Genomic DNA, 21,723 nt, shown 5'->3' on the forward strand with positions numbered 1-21,723 from the left:
TCTGTGCATGGGGGACAATCCCTGCCCAGGGTTACCCTCAAGGACACTGGGAACAGGGCTTGCTAACGGTCATAGGGTAATGTGAAGTGGTGCCAGGCCTGAATTCCAAGATCTAATCTGGCAAGCCAGGGGTTCCCCATCCACTCCGTCAAGCTGAGCCTCTCTCTGCACTGTCAGACTTGCCTTCATGCAGAGGTAGTTATTCAAGAGTGAATAAGGGAAGACATCTGGCTCTGGGTACTCCTGTACTATCCATGTGATGTTATAGAATAGTGGGGCTTGACTCTTGCATTGAAAACCAGGCTTAGGGAGTAGGGAGCTCCTTTGCTCCAGAGTCCACAGGGTCCTTTAGGTTTTTCTAACACTTGAAGTCTCCCTCAAGGCTTCCCCAAAACAGTATCGTTTTTGTACTCTATGGGGAGTTGCTCAACCATGCCTGGAGGAAGCATGAGGCACCAGTGGTTCTGGTCATTTAACTAAGAAAAATTCTGTGCCAGTTGCAAGTCCAGAGCTCAGAGATATCTGGGGTTGGCCTGGGGAAGCATTTCTTTTGACCTGTCAGTCCATTTATCAAAAATCCAAATATTCTGTAAATCCATCTGGATTTCTAACTTCTCTTGAAAATTTTGGTTCTCCAACTGAAAGAATGCCTAACGGCCAAAGCAGGAACAATTTGAACCACAAAATAAAATAGCATTGGCTTATAATCCAAATTATCAAATAAATATCCATGAATACCTACTGATATAAATGATTGAGTAAGTAAGTAAATGAAGAAGAAGAGTTAGAGTTTCCATACAGAATTCCAAATAATGTATGCAGACACCGTCGTCTTCATCAGAAAGAGGAACTTAACCCCCGGTGTGGGCTAAGTATAGTTCTCTCCTTTCAAAGAGTCAACAGGGAAAGCAGTTAAATAAATAAATAAAAAAATTATACTGGAGAAATCTGACAAACCAAACATTGTCTCCAATAACCGGGTGGATGGTCTGTTTTCTTGATATGATGTGGTAAAATGGCATTTCATCTCTGGGCTCTTCCTCCTAAAAACCCATAGACCCCAGTTTAATCATTAGAAAAACATCAAATTCGCACCAAGGGACACTATAAAATTCCTGACTAGTACACTTCAGAACTGTCAAGGTTATCAAAAATTAGGGATGTCTGGGATACAGTCACAGCCCAAGGAGCCTCAGATGCGGTGACAACTGATGGGGGATCCTGGAAGGGCTCCTGGGACAGGAGCAGCACAGTGGGGGAGCACAGGTGCCCTGGGCAGCGGGGACACTGGGACTGAACAGCATTTGGACGTAGGTTCGCCAGTGCTGACAAGTGCTCATGCTACGGAAGAGTTCCCACACACCCGAGATGCCTCTGAGGCCTCGCCATGCTGTCCTGGGTCTCTATAAGAGGTGCCACAGGTTTTCCTGAGGTAAGAGCTTGGGGGGAGGGTTCAGGGGGAAGGAGTCATCTCCCAGGCCTTGACCCCTCTAGATATGACAAGACCAAGGGGCGGAGACTGGGCATGGCCTACTGAGAGCTCTACAGCAGCTTGCCTCAGCCCAGAGTTCTTCTTGCCTGTGTCCAGTGCCTGTCTTCCTGGCCAGGCCCCAAGGGCTCTCTCCAGGTGCTGGATCCAGCTGTGAAGTGGTCCTGGGAGTGTTTTCCAGAGGGCAGATTGAGTCATCCTGCTGTCAGTCATCTGCACACCAGGGAGTGAACAGTGGGGGTGGGGGTGGGGGAGGGAGGGAGGAGCATCCACAGCTTTCACATACCTGGTAGTGTGTGTGGAGGGTGCTCAATGCCCAGTGGGCGTTCCTCTGGTTCTCGCCAACTCCACCCCCACAGCTGGCTGTGGATCCCTATGTCAGAATAAGTGAGAATACCGCCCCCCCCCGCGCCCCCCCGCCCCCCAGGATGTGTTAGTGATATGCTTTCCAGCACAAGCAATCTGGAGGCAGGCACTGGGCTGCTGTGGCTTGGGCTGCAGCCCTCCTCTGTCCCCTCAGTTCACCAGTCGGCTCTGGGCACCCAGAGATGGGGCTGGTGGAAGAGAATACTGAGGGTGATGGAACCAGCCGAAGTAGGGGAGAAGGGAGGCAGGAGGGGCCTGGATTTGGGGAGGAAGGCTGAACAAGGAGCAGCCTCTGAGACTGAGTGGGCGGCGGGTGGGCGCATGTGGCCCAGAGCCCAGGCACCAGGCTGAGCTGCTGCTCCCAGCTCAGGAGTCCTGGTGCCAGCTGGATGCTGGCGGGTGGGCACGGGCAGGGCTGCCTGCCAGACACACACAGAACACCCTTTGAGGAGGTGGCAGCTGTCCGCCCAGACACCCCTCTGCTTGCTGTGGCCCCGCCTGCTCCCCTCCACTTGCAAAAGGCCTTGTAAGCACTGTGCTGGGAAAACTGAGGTGCACAAGTAGAACCCCTGCTCAAGGGCTGAGGGGTGGGGGCAACCCTCTCAATGGCTCAGCAGGGAGGGACCCTGGCTCATCAGACCCAGAAGTGGTGGCAGGACTCCATTTCCCCCATTCTTGCACATCCGCTCCTTTGGTGACCCCTATTAGGACTCTCCCCTAGACCTTCCAGCAAAAATACAAAGGTGGCCCCACTCTCTGGGGTAAAATCTGGTTAGCCTTCTAGACCCCAATAGATGACCTGCTCACAGGGTCTTTGGGGACTGGGGGCAGGTCTGTGTCTCTGGGAAAGCCCATGCACCTGCCATCTGAGGTGTTTTCTTCAATCACCTGGGGGCTCCTGGTGCTGCACACCTGGCAGACAAGGCCTGTCCTGCTGGGCATCTGCCCCTACAGGTTCCTAGGGGGCTGGAGCTCTCTCTTTGACCCCCAGGAGATGGCATGAGCTGGCTGCCGCCCATCCACCTCCTGAAACAGGTGTCTTTCCTATTTTGAGCTCCCCAGGACCTCAGCCTAGGTGCTTGCTCATCCTCCCTCTCCATGGCAGCCATATCCCCTATCCTCTGGCTCAGCCCAGGAGGGGCCCCCCAGGGAGCATGCACAGTAGTGGTTGGCACAATAGAGTGGTCAGAACCTGGCTCAGCCTTCTGGTAGCTGAGGGACATCAGAGGCTGGGTTCAATGTGACCTGAAAACAGCAGTGTCCACCCGCAAGGGCTGGGGAATTAGGACCCAAGCATGTGCCCACTACCTGGAGTTTCCATGTTTGGGCATGAGGCCAGATGTGTAGCACTGAAGAAACTGGGGTTGTTTAAGGGGTGGGGGAGAGGGAAGGAGGTAGGGACAGGCTGCACTTTGCCTATCTTCTAGTGTGTGGGGGCTGGCCCATGAGTGGGAGTGGGGGTGACTGGGAGACCAAAGCCTCCCTAAAAGCCAATCCAGCTTTGTCAGGGTGGTCTGAGGATGAGCCGCTGACTGTCCCCCAGGAGTCGGTGACTCCCCATCTCTTGGAGGGGCAGTGGAGGGAAGGCAGAACAGGCAGAGGAGCCTTGGGCGGCGCTCAGAGAGTGAGGTCTGGGCTTTCAGCTGGGGGAGTGGGAAGGGGTTCAAGATCTTCTCTGCTGACCTGCCATCACCGGCAGACACAGGACCTGCGAGCCTGGCCTGGCGGTGTTGGGGGTTCTGGTCTCCACACTCGAGTGGGCGAACAGAAGATGGTGAAGCTTGAAGTGACCTTTGCCGGACGGCTGAGGCGTGGACAGCGAGCCTTCTCGCCGCTTTGGGCCGACAAATAAGTGCCGGGGTCTGGGGTCCTCGCCTTTAACGCGGCCCCCAGCAGAGCATCCCGAGGGGGAGGGGCGGCGCGCGGCGCGCATGCGCGGCGCAGTCTGGAGCGGCCGGACGGTCCAGCAGCCGCAAGCGCTCAGCAGCCCCCGGGGAACCCGAGAGCGCCCGACCCCGCGAGGGGGGCTCTGAGGGCGCGGCTAAGCGGAGCCCCGAGCCTGCCAGCGCCGCTGCCCGCCGGGCCCCGGGAGCGGGGGCCAAGATGTCCGTGCCGGTGAGTACCGACCGTGGCCGGACCCAGGGCTGCTGCCTTCCTCCGGGCCTGCGACCTCTCGCTGCCCGCTGCAGGCCTAACGCCGCGGGGGCTCCGGGGCTGGGGGTCGCCCCACCTGGGTCTTTTCAGAGATGGGAATGGGGGTAGGTTGGGGGCGTCCTCTCCAAGTCGGCCGCTCCGCCCGCCCGGCCTTTCTTTTCATCCTTTCCCTGGAAAGGCCGGTGGGGCTGGGATCCGTACAGTCCCCTCCCGGAGCACCCCCCACCCCAACTCCCAGGGTGACTGTATCGATAGGGGTTTTTGTTGGTTTCCCCGAAACTCCTGGGACTGCGGGGCCAGGCAGGAGTCCATTCTGGCCCCCAGGACTCACTACCGGCCTGGCCAGGCCTAGTGGTCAGATGTCTGTCACCGCTCAGGGTGAACTCCCCTGAGGCTCGCTGGGCGGGGTGTCCGGTGGGGAGGTCTGCGCGGCCCCGGAAACCACCACAGATAGCTGCCCTCCTGTGCTCCAGGAATTCCAGCCAGGATGGCCAGGTCTAGAGAGCCGTCAGTACCTCTGTCCAGAGCACCCCATCCCCAGGATGGCTCCCTTGTGCCTCTCCCTCCAGAAGGGCAGATGCACTCACTTTCCTGGGACGTTTTCCTCTGCAGCTGAACCCCCTTCCTCTCGCTTCACAGTAGGGGTGTTATTATGGCTTGATGTGCCCTATTCTTGGTCCAGCAGGCTAACCAACCTGGGCAGCCCCTAGGCCATAACGTCACACTTGGGGCCCACTGTGGAAGCATCTGGGCCCTGTCTCCTTAACCAGAGGGGTGAACCTGGCTTCCTCTCTGGGTGACCAGGCCTCAAGTCCAGGCCCCAACCCGTTTTACAGATGGGCAGACTGAGGTGGGAGGCTGGCATACTGCCTCCAGCCTGGACCGGGCGCCATCTGCAGGCTGGAGAAGCATGGCCTGTAACCATTGTTTCTCTGCTGAGTGAGGGAATTTTCTGGCAAGAAGGGCAGTGCACCTGTTCTGGTCTCTGGGATTGCGCCTCACCTGGGGAACCCCATCCTCATGGCAAAGTAGACAGTTGGGACTTCCTGGCAGGGCAGTGGCCTCTTAATTAACCATCTAGAGTGTGAGGAGATTACTGGAGGAGAGATGCTGTGTCAGTGCGCAGCATTGTTATTATGGAATTAGAGATCCCAGCTCCTGCCCGCCTCCAGAAGCAGTAATACAGAGCTACAGATGAAAAAATTAGGGCTTCCAGACCATGCTGATGTGAACCCCCGCCCTCTTCTCCCCCCACCCCCCAGCGCTGATCTGTTCTGGTGCAGAGCATAATTGCCTCATCTTTAGAAAGAAAGAAGGAAGACAGGGAATGCCTGCCAAGCCCTTCTCTCCTGCTCTGCTTTTCTGCAAAGCTCTGAATCTTTTCTGGCCTGGGACATCACAGGACCTGTCCTGCCCCTGTGCCTTGCCTGAGTCTGCTTGGAAGCCTGGGTCTCCAGGCCAGTAGTGAACAGGGGATGTGACTGGACTACGTCAGAGCCGGGACAGTCTGTTGGATTTAGTTTGGTTGTCCCCAGGTGCAGCAGCTTGGGACACAGATGCTGGCCTGGCACCTGCATCCCTTGCCTGGGCAGCCTTCCTGGGCTCTGTGCTGCAGTAGCCCTACCCGTAACAAGAGAGGGGTAAAGGGAAGACCAGGATTGGTGGGACTTGGGCAGACCCTCAGCAGCCACTGCCCTCGGAGATGCTGCAGGGTGGGTATGGGAGGTCTCAGCGGGACTGGGCTCTCCTGGGACCTTCGGCAATGTGTGAGGTGGAGTGACTGGGAGAAGAAATTCACCTTTGGAGCAACGGTGGAAGGCTTAGAAACTTGCTTTCCTGTTCTGGTGTGGCCCCTGGAGGCTTCTAGGCTGAGCAGACTGCTCAAGTCCTGCTCTTGGAACCCAGAATGGTAACTGCCATGTGGTGCTCACAGTCATGGCTGGGTTTTAAGCACACCCTTTCATTTGGGCTATCTTTTCCTGGATGGAGCTGACGCAGGCACTTTGGCCCGCAGAAATTATAGGATGCATCAGCACAGAATGGAAGGTGTTGGGGGTGGGGAAGAGAGGAGGTCTGGACTGTGCAGGTTGAGCTGAGTGATGTCCGGAGTGCAGGGAAGAGGGACCCTCTAGGGAATGGCTGATCGCATCCTGTCACTTGACCCACTTGGGGGTCAGGGCTCAGGGAGGGGGAATGTACACAGGATTCTCCAGACACCCTGCTCAGGGCTTCTTCCTCTTCCCTGAACCAAGCTCACAGAGTAACCAGAAACCCATTTTCTGACAGTCTTCTGACATCTGTCTACCCTTTGGGCATGCTTGGCCCATCCAGGGCCTGTTTCTGGGCAGGCAGGAAGTATTTGAAAGGAAATGGCTGTGCCAACTACCTCAGACCCAAGTGGTGTTGTCAGAGGATCTGTGTTGAGTGGCAAGCTGCTGGCTGCATTGTGGCACCATCAGGGAGATACCACATTCCAGCTGGTAGAGAAGTCCCGGCTGCCTGTCTCTGCCTCTTGTTTCCTGTGTGAAATGTGTGCAGCCATTCCAGCCCCGCCTCTATGCCTTCACTGACTTCTCACCTTTAGGAGTGAAGGTGCCATCAAGTGTGGAGTGCGCCCTTGGCCAAATCCTGGGCTCAGGGCTTCATAAGTGCAGGGAGGACCCAAGTCTTGCCAGGGCAACTAGTTGCTGGAGCAAGAGTGGGAACCAAGTTTGGCAGGATCCACAGTGAGAAAGTCAGTGGCCGCCTGCATGGCCTCTAGTTGTGCGGACTGAGGCCTGTTCAGCTGTCCACAGAAGCTGCAGCTGCTGAGAAACAATCCTCTGCTTGTGGCTTTTTAAGCATGAGTTTGTGCAACACCTCGGACACCCCTGGGAGACAAGTCAGCCGTACTCTGAGGGACCAGGCAGCTCACCCTGCTCAAGGCTTCTTCTTCCTCCCTCAACCAAATTCACAGAGCAACCAGAGACCCATGCTGACTGTCCTCTGACACCTGTCTTCCCCTTGGGCATGGCTGGCCAGCTCCAGGGCCTGTTTCTGGGCAGGCAGGAAGTGCCAGGGCTGTGTAACAGGGTGGGTAGAGCTCCATGCCGCCCTAGTGTGGTGGGTGATGCTCCTGGTGAACCTCCACCAGTGACCCCAGGAGCCCCCTTTGTGCCTGGCTCTGTACCAGAGCTGTGATGGTGGAGCCAGTCAGGGACCTGGGGGACTCTGCCTTGGGCCTCACTGGGGACTGCTAGAATGGGTTCTTGTGGGGCCAGGAGGCGAGGCACTGTCCAAGTCCAAAGTCCTTGTTTCCGTCTCCAAAGCACCCAACACGCCCCTTCCTGTCACATCCCCGCCTCCTGCCAAGCCTTGGCTCAACCTGTCCTTCCCTGCGGGAAGTAATCTCCTGCCTCAGCCTGGCTCCCCAGATGCCTCCTGCTCGCCCTCTTATCACTCAGGCTGGGCACGCTGCCCTGGGAAGCCCATTTGTGATCATGCATTTATCAGGGGGGTTATTTGGTTGCTGTCAGTCTCCCTCATCAAGCTGCAGGGTAGAGCCAGGCCTACTGGCTGGATCTCCCTGCCTCACTGCCCCAGCTGGCCATCGCTGCCTGCAGGGGGCCTCGTGGAGCCACAGACAGGTGCCTCTGTCCCTGTGCCTTGGCTGCTGTCCTGTCCCGGAGCCTTGTTGAGGGTTGAGAGCATCTCCTAGGGTTGAGAGGCTGCTTGGTGGGTTGAGGACAAGGGCTCGAAGATGAATGGTGGGCTGACTGGTCTGCAGCTCCAGCTAGCTACTGACCTGTTTCAGCCTCCATTTTTTCCCATGTCCCAGAGCTGTCTACAGCACTTGGGGTTTTATGAGCACTTGGTGAGGGGCACGTAGAACTCTTTGTAAGAAATTGTTAAATCACAGCAGGCACTTGGCTGAGGTCATTATCTTTATCCTAATACAGTAGCCAGCATGGTGGCTCAACACCTGCTCCTGGCTCCTGCCCAGGCAGCTGGGGGAGGGGTGATGGCCCCTGCCCCTCAGGCTTCTGTGGCCTGCCCAGTCTGTCCCCAGTGGCCCTGTTTTGGCTGGTATGGTGCCTGCTTAGATCTGAGCGGTGGGGTGACTGCTTACCCCGCTTCTAGGATGCCTGTGGACCCCCTGCCTCTTGAGCCCTGGATGTACCTTAGGGGGTAGTGCCTGCTCTTATCCTACAACAGAATAGTTTCAAGTGGGGTTGACAGCTGGGGTGCCCTCCGTGAGCATCCCAGGTGCAGAGCTGAGGGGCGCGAGGGCAGTGCGGCAGTGCAGGCCCAAGGTCAGGTGCAACAGCCTGATCTGGCAAGGGCCCTGGCTAGGGAGGAGCGCCCCTGAGGTGGGTCGCAGCACCCCGAGCGGGGCTCAAGCTCATGGGTGAAGCAGGTGTGCCTCAGAGCTGTGAAGACTGGCCTCACTATTTGCCTCCCCGGTACAGGGCTGTGCGCCTGCTCCCTGTCTCCTCCCGTGCGTGTGCTGGCCTTTGCCTCCACAGCTTTGACTGGGCTTCATCGCAGTGCAAAGCGTCCAGTTAAAGCAGTTAGAGCTTCTTCAGCTCCCTCTCGCTCTCAGTTTGCTGGGTACACGGGTGGGGGCCTTTGTTGAAGTGGAGTGAGGTAGTATGGATGTCTGCTCTGGCAAGAGAGATGGTCACAAGTTGTGGCTCTGAAGTTAATCCCTTCTTTGAGGGGGATTAGGGGTGGGGGGCCTTTTAGTCATTTTCATTTACTATTTAAACTCCTCCAAGTTCCATGAAGGATTAGAAGCAGATTATAGTGAAAGACACACATAGTTTGGAATCATCAAAAAATTCAGAAGTAGTTAATGTATGGAGAAGGGGGAAATTGATTCCAGAAAGCTAAGCTGTGTGCATACAAATTTAATTTTTAAGTTCCCTGAGAGCCAGGGCAAAAGAGGTAACTTCATGATTTTAGAATTGCAGTATCTGTTTTTAGTATTCCTGATGCCACGAGTTTTACTGCTTTGGATTGTTTTATTTTTATCAGTTGAGACCCTTTTATTGATCGAAATTTCACATGTAGTGAAATACACATGTTAAATGTAGTGGGACGAGTTTTTTTTGTTTCAATGTCTTTATCTTTATTTATTTACATTTTACATTCTACCTTGCTTTATTTCTTTTTTAAAAAAGGTTTATATGCATCCAGAACTGGGGTACAGGCCAGAGGTGCAGGGGCAGTGAGAGGATTCACCAGAGACAGAGTGGGGAGCACAACAGGCAGGTCGATGAAATATTCTGCTGAGGGGAGCAGCGGGCGGGTCACGAGAGATCTGCCACGCCATGTGGGTCAGATCCGGGGCAGGGATCGAACTTGCACCGAAGCGGCTGCAGCCAGCTTTGCAGTGGAGCACTTTAACCTGCTGCACCACGATGGAGGGCCTAGTGGGATGAGTTTTAACTAATGTAGATCCAAGTCACATCACTCAAAACAGGAAGCTGCAGGGGCCCTTGTAGTCAGTGTCCCCGGTTGGATGCTCATCGTCTGATCTGACACCATGACTCGGTGTTGCCTGTTCTTCAACTGGATGCAAGGGGAAGCCCACGGTTGTCCTTGCTGGGGCCTGGCTTCTTTCTGCTTGGCCTAATGGTTTTCACATTTTCATCCACGTGACGGGTATCAATAGTTCTGGTTTTGTTACTGCGCCGAGTGTTCCATTCATGAAAAAGAATTGATGCACTCATCCCATCTGCCGATGGCTGACTGCCTCTAGTTCTTATGTGCTATGTATTTTTAAAGTCCTGGGACACTGGCATTGTTGGTGGTAATGCCCTATTTCAGTCTTTTCTGACACCTGCTAGCCAGTCCTGAAGCACGTGCAGAGAATTGTCTATGCCTGCAAGCCCAAGTCACATGCTTGTTCCAAAAGTGATACAGCCACCATGGCTGTTCACACCTTCCTCGCCAGTGGTTGCCTCTCACTATGCCTTAGGTTTTTGGGATTCCTGTATTTCTCCTGGGACCTCTGTCCATTCCAGGGGGGTCTGGTCAGGAGAGGCTTTTAGGAGCACAGAAGGCGGGAGAGGATGGAGCCTGTCCCGTGAACTGACTATATCCCAGCACCCAACCCCATCTAGACAAGGTCCCGGCTGCCCTCTTCTTTGTCCCAGGCCTCTACCCAACACACCCTGCCTGGCCTCCACTTCAACTCTGGGAGCCCCCAGCTCCGCAGACACCACACCATTCAAGAAGTGGAGGCTGGATGGGAGTTGACTGAGGGCCATCACCTCTGTGATGTGCCTGGCACCCACCAAAGGAGTTGGCATGCCTGTGCTATTTTTATAAACCTTTACTGTTATTTTTTTTCTGCATAATGAGCCTTAGCGAAAGGTTCACACATCTACCCAAGTGCCACCTCCTCAGAGAAGGCCCCTCAGCATCTTGTGTGAAATCTCTGCCTCCATCCTTCTGTTGTCTGCTTTATTCTCTTCAGATCTCATCACCTCAGATCTTCTGTGGTCATCTACTTGCTCCCCTGCTCCCTCTACCCTTCCAGCTGAAGGGAGACTCTCCACCTTCCAGAGTCTGCTGGTAGACTGGGTGGCAGCAGAGTTCCTCAGAAAGTCTTTTGTTCCCGAGTCTCAGCAATCTGGAAAGTCTGAACCGGGACTAGGAGAGCAGAGGAGGCTTAGCGGAGCATCCCAATTCCTGCAGGCCAGGGATGTGTTTGGTGCCCACATGTGCCCTGGTGATGACAGGGATGCTGGCAGTGGTCCTATGTCACACACGCACAGGCTAAGGCTCTGGAAGGTGCTGTTATGGGCTGAGGGCCACATCAGCTGAATGAATGTTCTTTGTTCCTGTAGGTTAAAGTTGGCCCTGGGTCTCCTGGGGCTAATGGAGCCTTTCTTTGTAGGTTGGAGAGGTTCAGTGGGGTGCATTCTGGTGTGGTTCAAAGCAGGGAGACAAAACAGTTCTTCTCTGGGGGCCTCACCCTGCCTTCTCTGTCCCTCCCTTCTGTCCTCTCACCCCCCTAGCCTCAGAGTTTTCAGGGTCCCCTCCTATGGTACCACTGGCCTCCTGACTTGTCAATCCTAATGGGGTGGCTGGACCATGCTATTCTTACCCCCTGTGGGTCTCTGCAGCCCTCTGTGTCTCTGTGGGTGAGGACACCTGTGCTCTAGCGGAAGCAAGCATGGGGGGATGGCAGATGGCATGCGAAGTCACCCCCTGCCCCATGGCCCAGATCTGCTGAGGGCTGGTTGCCCTGGGCTGGGGAGAGGCGAGAGCAGATGGCCGCTGGATTGGCTTCTTGACCACAGCTCTTCCCTGCTGCCCAGGCCACCAGTGGAGCTGGGCTGCCTCCCACAGCTAAACTCACTAAGGACAGGATGTCTCCCGTGCCTTCCCTCCTTCTTCCTCCCTCCTCTAGCCTAATAGAGTCCCTATCCCCATTTCTTTTTCTTTTTTAAAGATTTATTTATTTATGCATCCAGAACTGGGGTACAGACCAGAGGCTCAGGGGTGGTGAGAGGCTTCACCAGAGACAGAGTGGGGAGCAGAACAGACAGATTGACGAATTACACTGCTGAGGGGAGCAGCGGGCGGGTCAGGAGAGGCCTGCCGCGCCATGTGGTCACCTCCAGGGCTGGTGATTGAACTCATGCTGAAGTGGCTTTCACTTCTTAGTGCTGTGTTTTAACCTGCTATGCCACCAAGGAGGGCCCCCATCCCCATTTCTTCTGTCAGCCCCCTTTCCCCGGGCAGTGTTAACCATGCAGAAGAGGGGTCTCAGTCCAGGGGGCTGGGGGGAAGTCACTGCACTTAGGGCCCAGCCTTCACATTACACACCTCGGGGAGCTGGTTGTAGGTCAAGATCACCGCCCCCCCCCCCACTTACCTGCCCGTCCCCAGGAAGTGTTCTTAGCGTGTAGATTGAGGCAGTGGAAGGGGGGTGGTGCAGAAGAGAAAGAAGGACTTAGAGCCTCTGGGGATTGCTGACCCCATTTCAGCCTTGGCCTGCTGTGCACAGAGACCCTCTCCAAAGGGGCACCTCCCTCTGGGTGCCGCTGTTGCTGTTTAATTTCAAACGAGCAAAGCAGGAATAGAATCAAACTGAGTCATGTGCTGCTCCTTGCAGCTCTTGGTCCTTGGAAGAGTCAGAGGAGAGAAGGAGCCATAGGGAGAGGAGGTACTGGGTTTGCGGGTTTCAAGCCTGGATCTGGGAAGCTTGACCTGTCTTCCGCTGTACCCCAAAAACCATTCGTGCACCCCTGGATTTGGTTATAGATGGTGGCCTTCCTACTTGCCCAGCCACTCACTACTGTAATGACAAAGAAACTTCCTGGCTGGTCAGAGCTGGGAGCACGGGGGAGGACGGGAAAACTCTTTATCACTGACAGCCCCAGCACCCACTCTGTGAGGGCATGCTGTGCTCCCCCTGGGGTCACCTGGAGCGCTTCCCCCCCCCCCCCACATGCCGCGGTAGCCTGGTGGGTAGATTACATTATGATTCTACCACTTCCCAGCTTTGTGACCCGACAGAGGTGCTTCGCTCTCCGAGCCTCTGGGTGGTGGTGGTTCTGCCCTGCTCCCCGGGGCAGCAGCGGGCCTCAGGTGTGTGTGAGAGCAGGCCACCCACAGGGCTGGCCCTGGCTCACAGACTGGCTTTGAGTTTGCCAACACGCATGGCCAGCCTGGGTGGGTGGGAGGCGACAACTCCCTACAGCCCTCCAGAACATCATTTCTTCCTGTCCCTGGAGCTGGCAGCATTCACCTCCGGCCTCAGGAAATCCTTTCCTGCTGCTGCTCCCAGCGCCGGCCCTCAGCTGACCCATCCAGCCACCCTCTAGTGCTGCTGGGAAACCGAGGCTTTCGGAGGGTCCTGTGGCGCAGGCCATTTTAGCCTGCTTTCCACACTTGACTGTCATGAGAATTTTCTTGTGTGATTTTGTCTTTTAAGGGTGGCCACCTTCGTGGTTACACAGGGTGCATTGAGAGACAGTGGCCTAAGGTCCCCTAATGTTCTGTATACCTTTGTTCAGTGTTGAAAAAGCAGCAGCAAGCACTGTTGAGCCTAGAAAGAGGACATTCTTTGTGCAGTGAGGAGTAAGACCCCAGGAAGCCTAGAGAGTGGGAGGGCCCCGGGCGCTCCTCCCCACCTGGGGTCTTGGAGCAGCCCTCACTCCAGTACAGTTAAGGGGTGGATGAGAACCGGTGTCACCACATTCCCTGTACAGACTGCTGTCCAGGCCCAAAGGGAAAGGTGGGTGACACCCTCGCCTGTGAGCTTGTCCTCAGCCTGGCAGGAGGAGCCAGGACGCTCCTGGGGTGACTGGCCAGCCACCTTCTGGGAGGGTGCTGGGCCTGGGTTCCAGACAGCCACACCCCCCAAGCTCCACATGATTGTACCCTGTACCCTGTGCACCTCAGTAGGGTGGAGGTGGTACTGAGTTGAGGGGAGGGATTGCCAGGGTCTCAGCCACCTATATTTTTGGAATCTCTGAGCTACAGAGGCCTTGGGTTTCCCAGCTCAAGTGTCCCTGCCCTTGACTTCCTCCCTGCCCTGTGCTAAAGTTGCTGCAGGGCAGTAAGCATGGACTGGGGTCCTACCCCTCACTGTCCTTTCTTTTTCTGGGGGTTTGTGGGATGGGGCCGGGCCAGGAGACTGGGTCCCAACCTCTTGCAAATGGGACTCGTGGTGAGGGCTGTTTTGCAGGATATTGTGGGTATGAAATGAGCATGTGGTCTTAGAGCACAGGGGGCTGGGTCACCGTCGGAGCTCCTTGGCAGCCAGAGGGGCTGGGGCTGCCTAGGTTTAAGCACCCCCCCACCCCACCCCACACATGCCCAGCCAGAGCCTGCTCAGTGGATACCCCTCCTCCACCCACCCACCTACCTACGTGCATATAGGCCTGGGAAGGGCAACACCCCCCCCCCAACCCAACTACTCCTCTTTTAGCACAGTGGGGCATAGATCCTGGGGCCTGGATTCCAAAGCGGAAATGCCATTCTGGGAGGCACAGGCTGGGGGTGGGGTGGGGGGTGCAGTTTAAGTGGAAAAGGAGCAAATTTTTGAAATGCCTGTGACTGAACTGGGCTCCCCTCCTCCGCCTGCCTATGCACACCAGCAACCCTTCCCCCAGTGCCGCTTTAATCCTGCCCCCTTCCTTTGGTCCTAGTCTGGGGCCTCCTCTCTCCCAAGGCCAGCTACATGAAGTAGGGCCTCTCCCAAGGCTAGCCAGGATAAAACAGGGCCAACCCACTGAGGGCCAGTCCTTTTGGGATCCTGCCCACCCCGGCAGAGACCTCCTGCTGGGACCCAGCCAGCTGTGTCCTTTCTGGCTGTGAGGCCTGGCCCAGGGCCCTCTTCCCCTTCCATAGCAGTGGGGGGGGGGGGGAAACCCAGCAGTGACCTGGTGCTTGTGCATAGCCCACAGGTTCCATCTGCTCCCCACAACCTGGGGGCCATCAGATTGAGGGCAAGGTCCAGAGCCTGGGAAGGAGCAGGGGAGTGTTTCTCTGAGAGTTGGCACCTCCTGTGTGGAAGTCGGCTGAGAGGAGGACACAGGATGGTAGCTATTTATCACATTCCTTTTTGGGTCTTCGGGTTACACTGTGTCCAGATCCCACTGTTCCTTACCCACCCCCTATGCTGTGAGTTCTAGACAGTGGTTCCCCTTGATGTCCAGGTGTCCCCACACCCAGCTTTTCTGGCGGAGTGGGAGCCAGGAATTGGGCTGTATATTAAATAAGCTCACTAGGACCAGCCAGATGTGAGTTCCCCTATTCCAGCTCTTTTATTTTACGCACGAGGGAGGGCCTACAGAGGAGACGCACTTGCAGGGGAGCTGAGGCCTGAGTGTCAGGTCTGTGTTTCTGGTGGAGGGAGAGCTGTGGGTCCACCTTGGGTTGGTATGTATATTATAGACCATGCCTGACAGTTCTACTGGGAGAAGCCAGGTTTACCCCACTGCCTACCTGGCAAGGTGAGCTGCCTGATAGTGTCCACACGCTTAGCAAGTGGCCCAGGGTGTGATGCTTAGCAAGTGGCCCAGGATGTGATCTGCCGAAGATCCCAGAGAGAAACGAACTATCGGTTCTGGAGCAGTTATATCCGAGATCCCTGGTGGAGGGCGAGAGTGCTTTTTGGAGAAAAGGCGATGTCCTGCGCACTGGGCTGGAGCACTGGAAGTTTGCTGCGTGGCTGCCTGGAGCCTGCGACTGGAGGTGGGGGGTGGGTGGTGGGTGGTTTGAGGGGTGTGAGGGGCGGTCCCATGGGCGGTGCGTGCTTGCGCGCTCCCTTAGCCGCCTGCGCTCGCGCCCCTGGGCCGGTGGCTTATTTGCATGGGAGTCGAGGCAGCCAATGGGCGCGCGTGGTCGGGCATGCTGGGAGCCGGGCTGGGCCGGCCGCGCCGCGGCGGGCGGAGCGAGGTGGGAGCGCTGGCGGCGGCAGCAGGCGGGGCGGCGGAGACAGCCAGACCCTGGTGGCTGCGACTCGCTCGGGACCCTGAGGACGCGCGGCGTGGGCAGCTAGGATTGCGCCCCTGCGGGGCGCCGGGCCCCCTAGGCAAACCCAAGATGAACTACCTGGTGAGTGTGCGGAGGCACTGGGTACTGGCGCCTGCTCGGGCGGGCTCGGCACGCTGGTTGCGCCTAGGGGGTCCAGCCACTCTGTTCGAGGCAGCCGCTCCCGGGATGAGGCGGGCTGGGAGGTGAAGAGTTAAGTAACTCTACTCTGTACATCCTGGTGGAGGTATTGGTCTTGGGACCTGCCAACCTCTGGAAGCTCTGCGGGGCGCTCCCGGGCAGGTCCGAGGTGCTGGAGTCTTCTCTCCCTTCGCTCCTAGCCCGGGTGCCCGGAGGCGAGCACTGAGGACAATCCAGGATCCTTTGCGACTCCGGGCGCTTGTGGAGATCGAGCTCTGGGGCCATTGACCGGCAGCAAAGTTCCTGGATCCGGGAAAGTTGTTGGCTGGAGGCCCACTAGCTCCTCCCCTGCCGGCTGCCGCCTGCTGGGTGACCTTGGGCTTGTGAGCCTTCCTTTGAGCCTCAGTTTCCTCGACAACAAAGTGGAATGCGGGGTTCCTTGGACTGCGAACTTCCAGAAGGGTCTGAACTTACCTAGGCTCCGTCAGTAGGTTCATCTGTGTTTTGGAGTTGGGGTTGTCCCTGGTCGGTGCAACTGGTGTACCCATCTCGGTGTTGGCTAATGATTCACCCTCGCCTTGGCGCACTGGATTCTTGGACCCTCGGCCAGAGCTGCTCGCCCTTTGTCTATCCTGTCCGCAAAAATAGCGTTAGAAGCTGGGTCCGGCGTCGGGAGACAAGGGCAGTTTGGGGGCCCTGCCGTTTGGTATGCAGCTTAGATGTGGGGACTTGGGGTTCACTGTTGGGGGATCACTTACCCCCATGGCCTATTTTGGCAACCCCAGGGTTCCATCCTCTGCCCATAGAACTAGAGCTGGAGGAGGCTACTGTGCTGGTCCCCACAGCCGGGGCCACCAGCCTCCGTTATCGCTGTGATCTCTGGCAGAATCTGAGATTTACCGAGGGATGGGGGTTACTGGCTGTATTAGGAGCTGCCGGTATGTGAGGGTCTCATATACCAGACTGGGGCTCGAGGCCATCCTTATGGGTCATGAAAACATGCAGTGTTCTCGGTACTGCTGCCCCAAGAAAGGGTCAGGTGTGTGTCCCATGCCATGGGGAGCACTAGCAGGTCTGCCCGTGTGCGGGTGGAATGTACAGGTCTCTCAGGTGCAGGTGGGGCCCGGAGGCCTGGGGAGGAGCTGTTGGCATGCCCCTCTGGGTACCAGCACCCACCATTCCCTTGCCTTGGGCATGGAAAAAGATCAGTGGGAACTGGATGGAGGCAGATGCCGGCAGGATGATCATCTTTGGCTGTGAGGGGAGGACTGGTGACTGTGACTGCCTGTCACTGTGCCAGCAGGGACATGAACCTGTGGGCTGGAATCATCTTCCTAAGCCTGGGTAAGGGATTGTAGTAAGGCAGTGACAGTGGGGTATCCTGAGTGAGCGGGAGGGCCCTGAGACTGCTGTCCCCGACATGCATAGAGCTGGCACCCACAGAGAGACCGGTCATGTGCCGTTCCACGTGTGCCCTCTCCCCAGGATTGGTGGCACTTTGGTCCTTGGGGGGCTGCCGTGTGCTGCTAGGGGTGCTCACTTGGTAGGGCCCCTCTCATTCCACTTTCTGACTTTGTGTCCTTCCTGGCATCCACAGAGGAGGACCACCGCCCTTTTCTCCCAGGCCTGGCGCATTTGCTCTCCTGCCGCATCTGCTGGGCTCCCTTCTCACGCAGGAGGAGCCCATCCACTTGGGGTGGCAGCAGGCAGCCAGGTGCAGTCTCAGGAGGCGTCTCAGAGGCGAGGGCACTGTGGGTCTGCCCTGAAGGTGGGAGTGGGCTAGAGCTGTTGAAATCCTGCTGGGCCAGAGCCTTGGGGCAGGTTCTCTGGACTCTTAGGGTGGTCTTTCCCCAGGGGGTGGGCCCCCTGCTGACCCTCCAGCACTGGAGAGAGGCCCCACGTGTCTAGCTGCCTTAGCTCCTTCCCTCCTGAAGGCGCCGAGTTGGGTGAGGGTGCTGTCAGGGGTGGGGAGGCAGGGCCCTATCACTCCGTATCATTCTGTATCAGGCTGTATCATTCTGAATCCAGAAAGCAGGGGTTTGGTACTTATTTGAGCTGAGGAATTCCACGTTTTGTGCCACGGTGCCCCCCTCCATTTCTGTCTGCACTGGTGGGTGTTGCTGCTGAAGCGGCCACCAATATGTAGCGCAGAGTGACTGCAGAGAAGCCTCTGTCTGGATGGAGAAGCCCAACCTCGTTAGGAGTGTAGTTCCCGCTGCCCCCTGCACTGTCCATTCTGTTTCTGTCCCTCCCTTATGCCAGATCTGGGGCTGCGGGGAGGCTTCAGCTCAGCTGTGGGCCTGGGCTCTCCCTGCAGTACAGGCCAGACTCATGTTGAGCCCTCCGCCAGTACTTTAGAAAATCCTGTGAGTCCTCCCTGCTGGGCCCTGGGGACAGGGCAGAACAGTGTGTGCAACTCAGAGGTTCGGTGCAGTGGGGCCATTGCTGAGCTGCTAGAGGCTGGCGGGCTCTGCCCTCGCCCGGCCCGTATTGGCTCCTTCGTGCTCCGGCCCCACTCCTGCCTGTGGCCAGGGTGCGCTGCGGTGGCAGGTGCTCCCCACGCCACCTCTCTTCTGCCCAGACTCAGCGACAGTACCTGGCAGGGGTGGGGGCAAGGGTGTGCTGCACCCAAAGCTAGCTGTGGCCACAAAAGCATCTGCTGTCGCTGCCGCAGCCAAGAGCGGACTGTGGCAGGTACCTGTATGTCAGGACCCTGGCAGAGGCCACCGCAGGCATAGGTACAGGTCTGCAGCTGTGGAGTGTCAGACCTAGACCTGGGAGCCCACACCGCCTCTGCTCTGTTCTCCGAGAGTCAGCAGGGCAGGAGCTGTGCTCCCCTGCGATGGCTCTCCGTGCTCCTGCTCTCTGTTAGCCCAGCACTGAGGGCTTGAGCCTGACCCTTCTGTTGGCCTTGGGAGCCTTAGGAGAGAGGGATTCCAGGTGGGCTGGTTTCAGGGTTGTGCCCTGGTGAGGATGTGGGCATGTCTGAGCAGAAAAGGGAAGAGGTGCTGTCCTTTACAGCCCCTCACTGCCTGGGAGGTAGGGCCAGGGGATGGCCAGGACCCTGCCAGGGGAGCTGTGGCTGCTGCCCTCCGGGAGTAATCTTGGAGCATGAGTGAGCAGCTTGTGGGTGCAGACTGCCAGACATGGGTTAAGTCTGCATCCAGTGAGCACTGAGGGTTCTGAGATGGTTCTGGGTATGAAGGGAACCAGTGTTTCCTGAGTGTCTGCTGTCCTGGGGGTGGGTGTGTGTGGCATCAGAGGGCACAGGGAGGGAAAAGGGGCTTGTGAAATTTCCACTCTTACCTTCCAGGGACCTGAGGCCAGGAGCCACCCTGCTCCTTTTATCATGAACTTCCCAGTCTGCTTCTGCAGCTGCCTGACGGGCCCTGGCAAGTCAAGTAACTGCTCCGAGCCTCTTTCCCCACCTGTGAGGTGGGCTCAGGAGGCCATGGCTAGAAGAGATGATTGATGCGCGCTAAAGACAGCGTCTGACATTGCTGCTGTTGCTGTCACATGAGTGCCATGTGTGTCACTATGCTGCCCAATCCAAGGGCGTGTCCTCCCCTAGAGTCAGGCTTGGGGATACCCAGAGCACCTCCAGGGTAACTGGAGTGGGGTGGGGGAGGCCGGCCAGATGACTGGTTTTCCCCACCATGTGCTCATCCGTTCCCAGGCCCAGCTGCTCCATGTCTGAGGCCTGCCTGGGCAGGGTGACTTGGTACCCTGAGGGACAGTCTCAGAGCCAGGCAGGGCTTATGGAGCGGGCTCGTCAGTCCAGTGTTGTCCGTGTTGTCCTGGCGGGCAGGCTGATGCCTCTGGAGTGTTAGCATCAGACTGGGAGTTCTCCCCCGATTTCTCCAAAGGGTATTCCTGATGTGGCCACCTACCACTAGGGCGTCTGTGAAGAGTCAGCTTATCCTGCACTGCACGCTCAGTGCACATTCGTGCCAGGCGTGCTTCAAGTGCCCAGCTGCTCCCTGGTGCCTGAGGGTGGGGGGCAAGAAGAGACCAGACGTGTTAGTTAATACTCCGAGGTGAGGGTGGTGAGTCGTCTGGAAGCGGTGTGGAGTGGCCCTAGAGGAGGTGTCATACTCAGGACTGTCACCTTAGCACAAGCCGTGGTACAGGGACTTGTCCAAGGTCACCCGGCAGTAGGAGGGGGAGCTGGGCCAAGGCTGGATCTTGGAGACAAGGAATGGAGAGCTTATCCAGAGCAGCTGGGAGACTTGGAGGCTCAACAGGACGGGTTCCCGGCCAGCTGGAGCGCTCTGGCACAGCAGTGCCCGGGACCCAGGGACTGGCAAGGGAGGCTGCATCCAGGGTTCTGGGCGGAGCACCAGCTGACGCAAGCAAGGAGCTTCTGGTGCCAGGCGCCCAGGGCCACGTGCCCAGTGGAGAGGTGCTTCCTGGCCTGGCTCTGGCCGCCCCAGACTATACAGTTGCAACCGTAGTTGGCCTTGACTGCTGGACAGCTGGCTTATCAAAGGGTGGGGGGCTGGCCTCCTACTACTCTGGCCCCGCTAATCCCTCTCCTTCAACAGACCTTGCTCTCAGCAGAGTCCTGCAGCCTTCTAGTCTTCCCGAGTGCCCTGTCCTGCCTGGTAGAATCCCTCTATTAGCCTTCCCTTGGCTGCCTTCCTTTTAGGAGGTGAGGGGCCTCTGAGAGGCCATCCCCCCACCCCCACCCCAGCCCCTCCTTCTATTCCCCGCCCCTCTGACTGGGCTGGAGGGGAATTTTCCTGTGACTCACTCTGCTGGCACTTCCTGTGGTCACCAGGGCAAGGGCTGGGGGGACCCAGCCTGGTGGTTCAGTGTTCTGGGGTCACTGGGGGAGGGTGTCCCACCCCCTGACGGGATGTGATTCCCTGAGACAGGCTGCAGACCATATTTGGGAAACTTGCTTTTCTTATAGGCAGCTTGGGGATAGGGGACTTGAGCCCTGGTGGGCAACAGGGCAACCCTCGTCCCGGCCGCTCCTCCTGGGGCTCCAGCCTGAGGACCACTTCAGCTTCCTCTGTCCCCTGGAGCCTGGGGGATAGTCAACTGTTTGCTTTTTCAAGGTATCTAATTTTTCAACCCCAGAGCCAAGAAAATTGAAAAATTCTGAACAGGAAGAGAAAGCATCCTCCATTGTCTCAAACATAAACAATATCATTCTTACCCCCCCCCAATTTTTTAAGTTCAAGTAACAGCTCATGGAGGCCTCACTAACCCTTGGTGGTTTACAACTGGTGGCCTCCGACTGCGCTCCGGGTTCTGGGGTCAGCTGCCTGCCTGGGCTGGTTTGAACCGGGACCTCTACCTCTCTCCTGTCCCCAGCTCCCCTGCCACTGGAGGCTCTGAGCAGCCCCACACTGCTTGTCCCATGCATCGGGGTGGCCAGCCCTGCGGCCTGGGGCCCTGCTTGGAGCCTGAGCTGCCTCTTGCGCCACCTTCCTGAGTGGGGACCCTGTCTCCTCTTCCTTCACTCTTAGTACAGCATCCAGGGAGGTGGAGCTCAGAGGGGCACTTCTTGCCTCACATGCTGGTGTAAGAGGCACAGTGGGCTCTCCTGGGCTTTGATGAAGCTCACTCCCATGTCTCTCTGCACCAAGACCCAGGCCCCACCTCCTGCTTCTGCCTGAGGCGTGGCCCTGCCTTCTGTCTGTATTCCAGCCTCCATCTGACTTCTTGGAGATGGAGACCATACTCAGGCCCAGGTGGGGAGGGCCACACAGCTAGTGGGTGACCAGATCCCAGGTTCCATTTCCAAGTCAGGAGTGCAGACCAGGCTGTATCCTCAGACCCCAGAACACTCAAGGCAGAAATGAGAGCTGTCGCTTGGTTGGTGATCCAGAGCCTGGCTGACCCGACAAGGCCCGTTGCCCACACCTGGCTCCCAACCCCTGCAGGTATGGTCTGAATCCCTGCAAGCTGCCCTCCTCACCCAGGCCCCATCCTTGCCTGGTGTTGAGCTGACCGGGCCTCTTGGAGACCCTCTGATTCCTCGGGACACGGCCTGGCCTGGCACCTGACAGGTGGGAAGCAGCAGCTTGGGCCAGACTGAAGATGTGGGGCCTCGCCACCAGCTTCTTTCAATCCCAGTGAGGCTC

At 57.4% G+C, this 21,723-nt stretch overlaps 1 protein-coding gene across 2 annotated transcripts in view; it reads left to right on the top strand.

The window, feature by feature from the left end:
• The first annotated feature begins 3,813 nt into the window (after positions 1-3,813).
• BCAR1 (breast cancer anti-estrogen resistance 1) overlaps positions 3,814-21,723 on the top strand; it is a 30,824-nt gene continuing 12,914 nt past the window's right edge. Inside the window, exon 1 of one of the 2 annotated variants that reach the window (XM_012730713.1) lies at positions 3,814-3,970. In XM_012730713.1, coding sequence (XP_012586167.1) covers positions 3,959-3,970 — 12 coding nt within the window. In that variant the 5' untranslated portion in view covers positions 3,814-3,958. Of the gene's footprint in view, positions 3,971-15,460; positions 15,572-21,723 lie in introns of those variants that run through there. The other variant, XM_004690372.2, reaches the window with a different exon arrangement.

Source organism: Condylura cristata, unplaced genomic scaffold, assembly GCF_000260355.1.
Source record: "Condylura cristata isolate star-nosed mole 26May11 unplaced genomic scaffold, ConCri1.0 scaffold00028, whole genome shotgun sequence".
NCBI classification, from domain to species: Eukaryota; Metazoa; Chordata; class Mammalia; order Eulipotyphla; family Talpidae; genus Condylura; species Condylura cristata.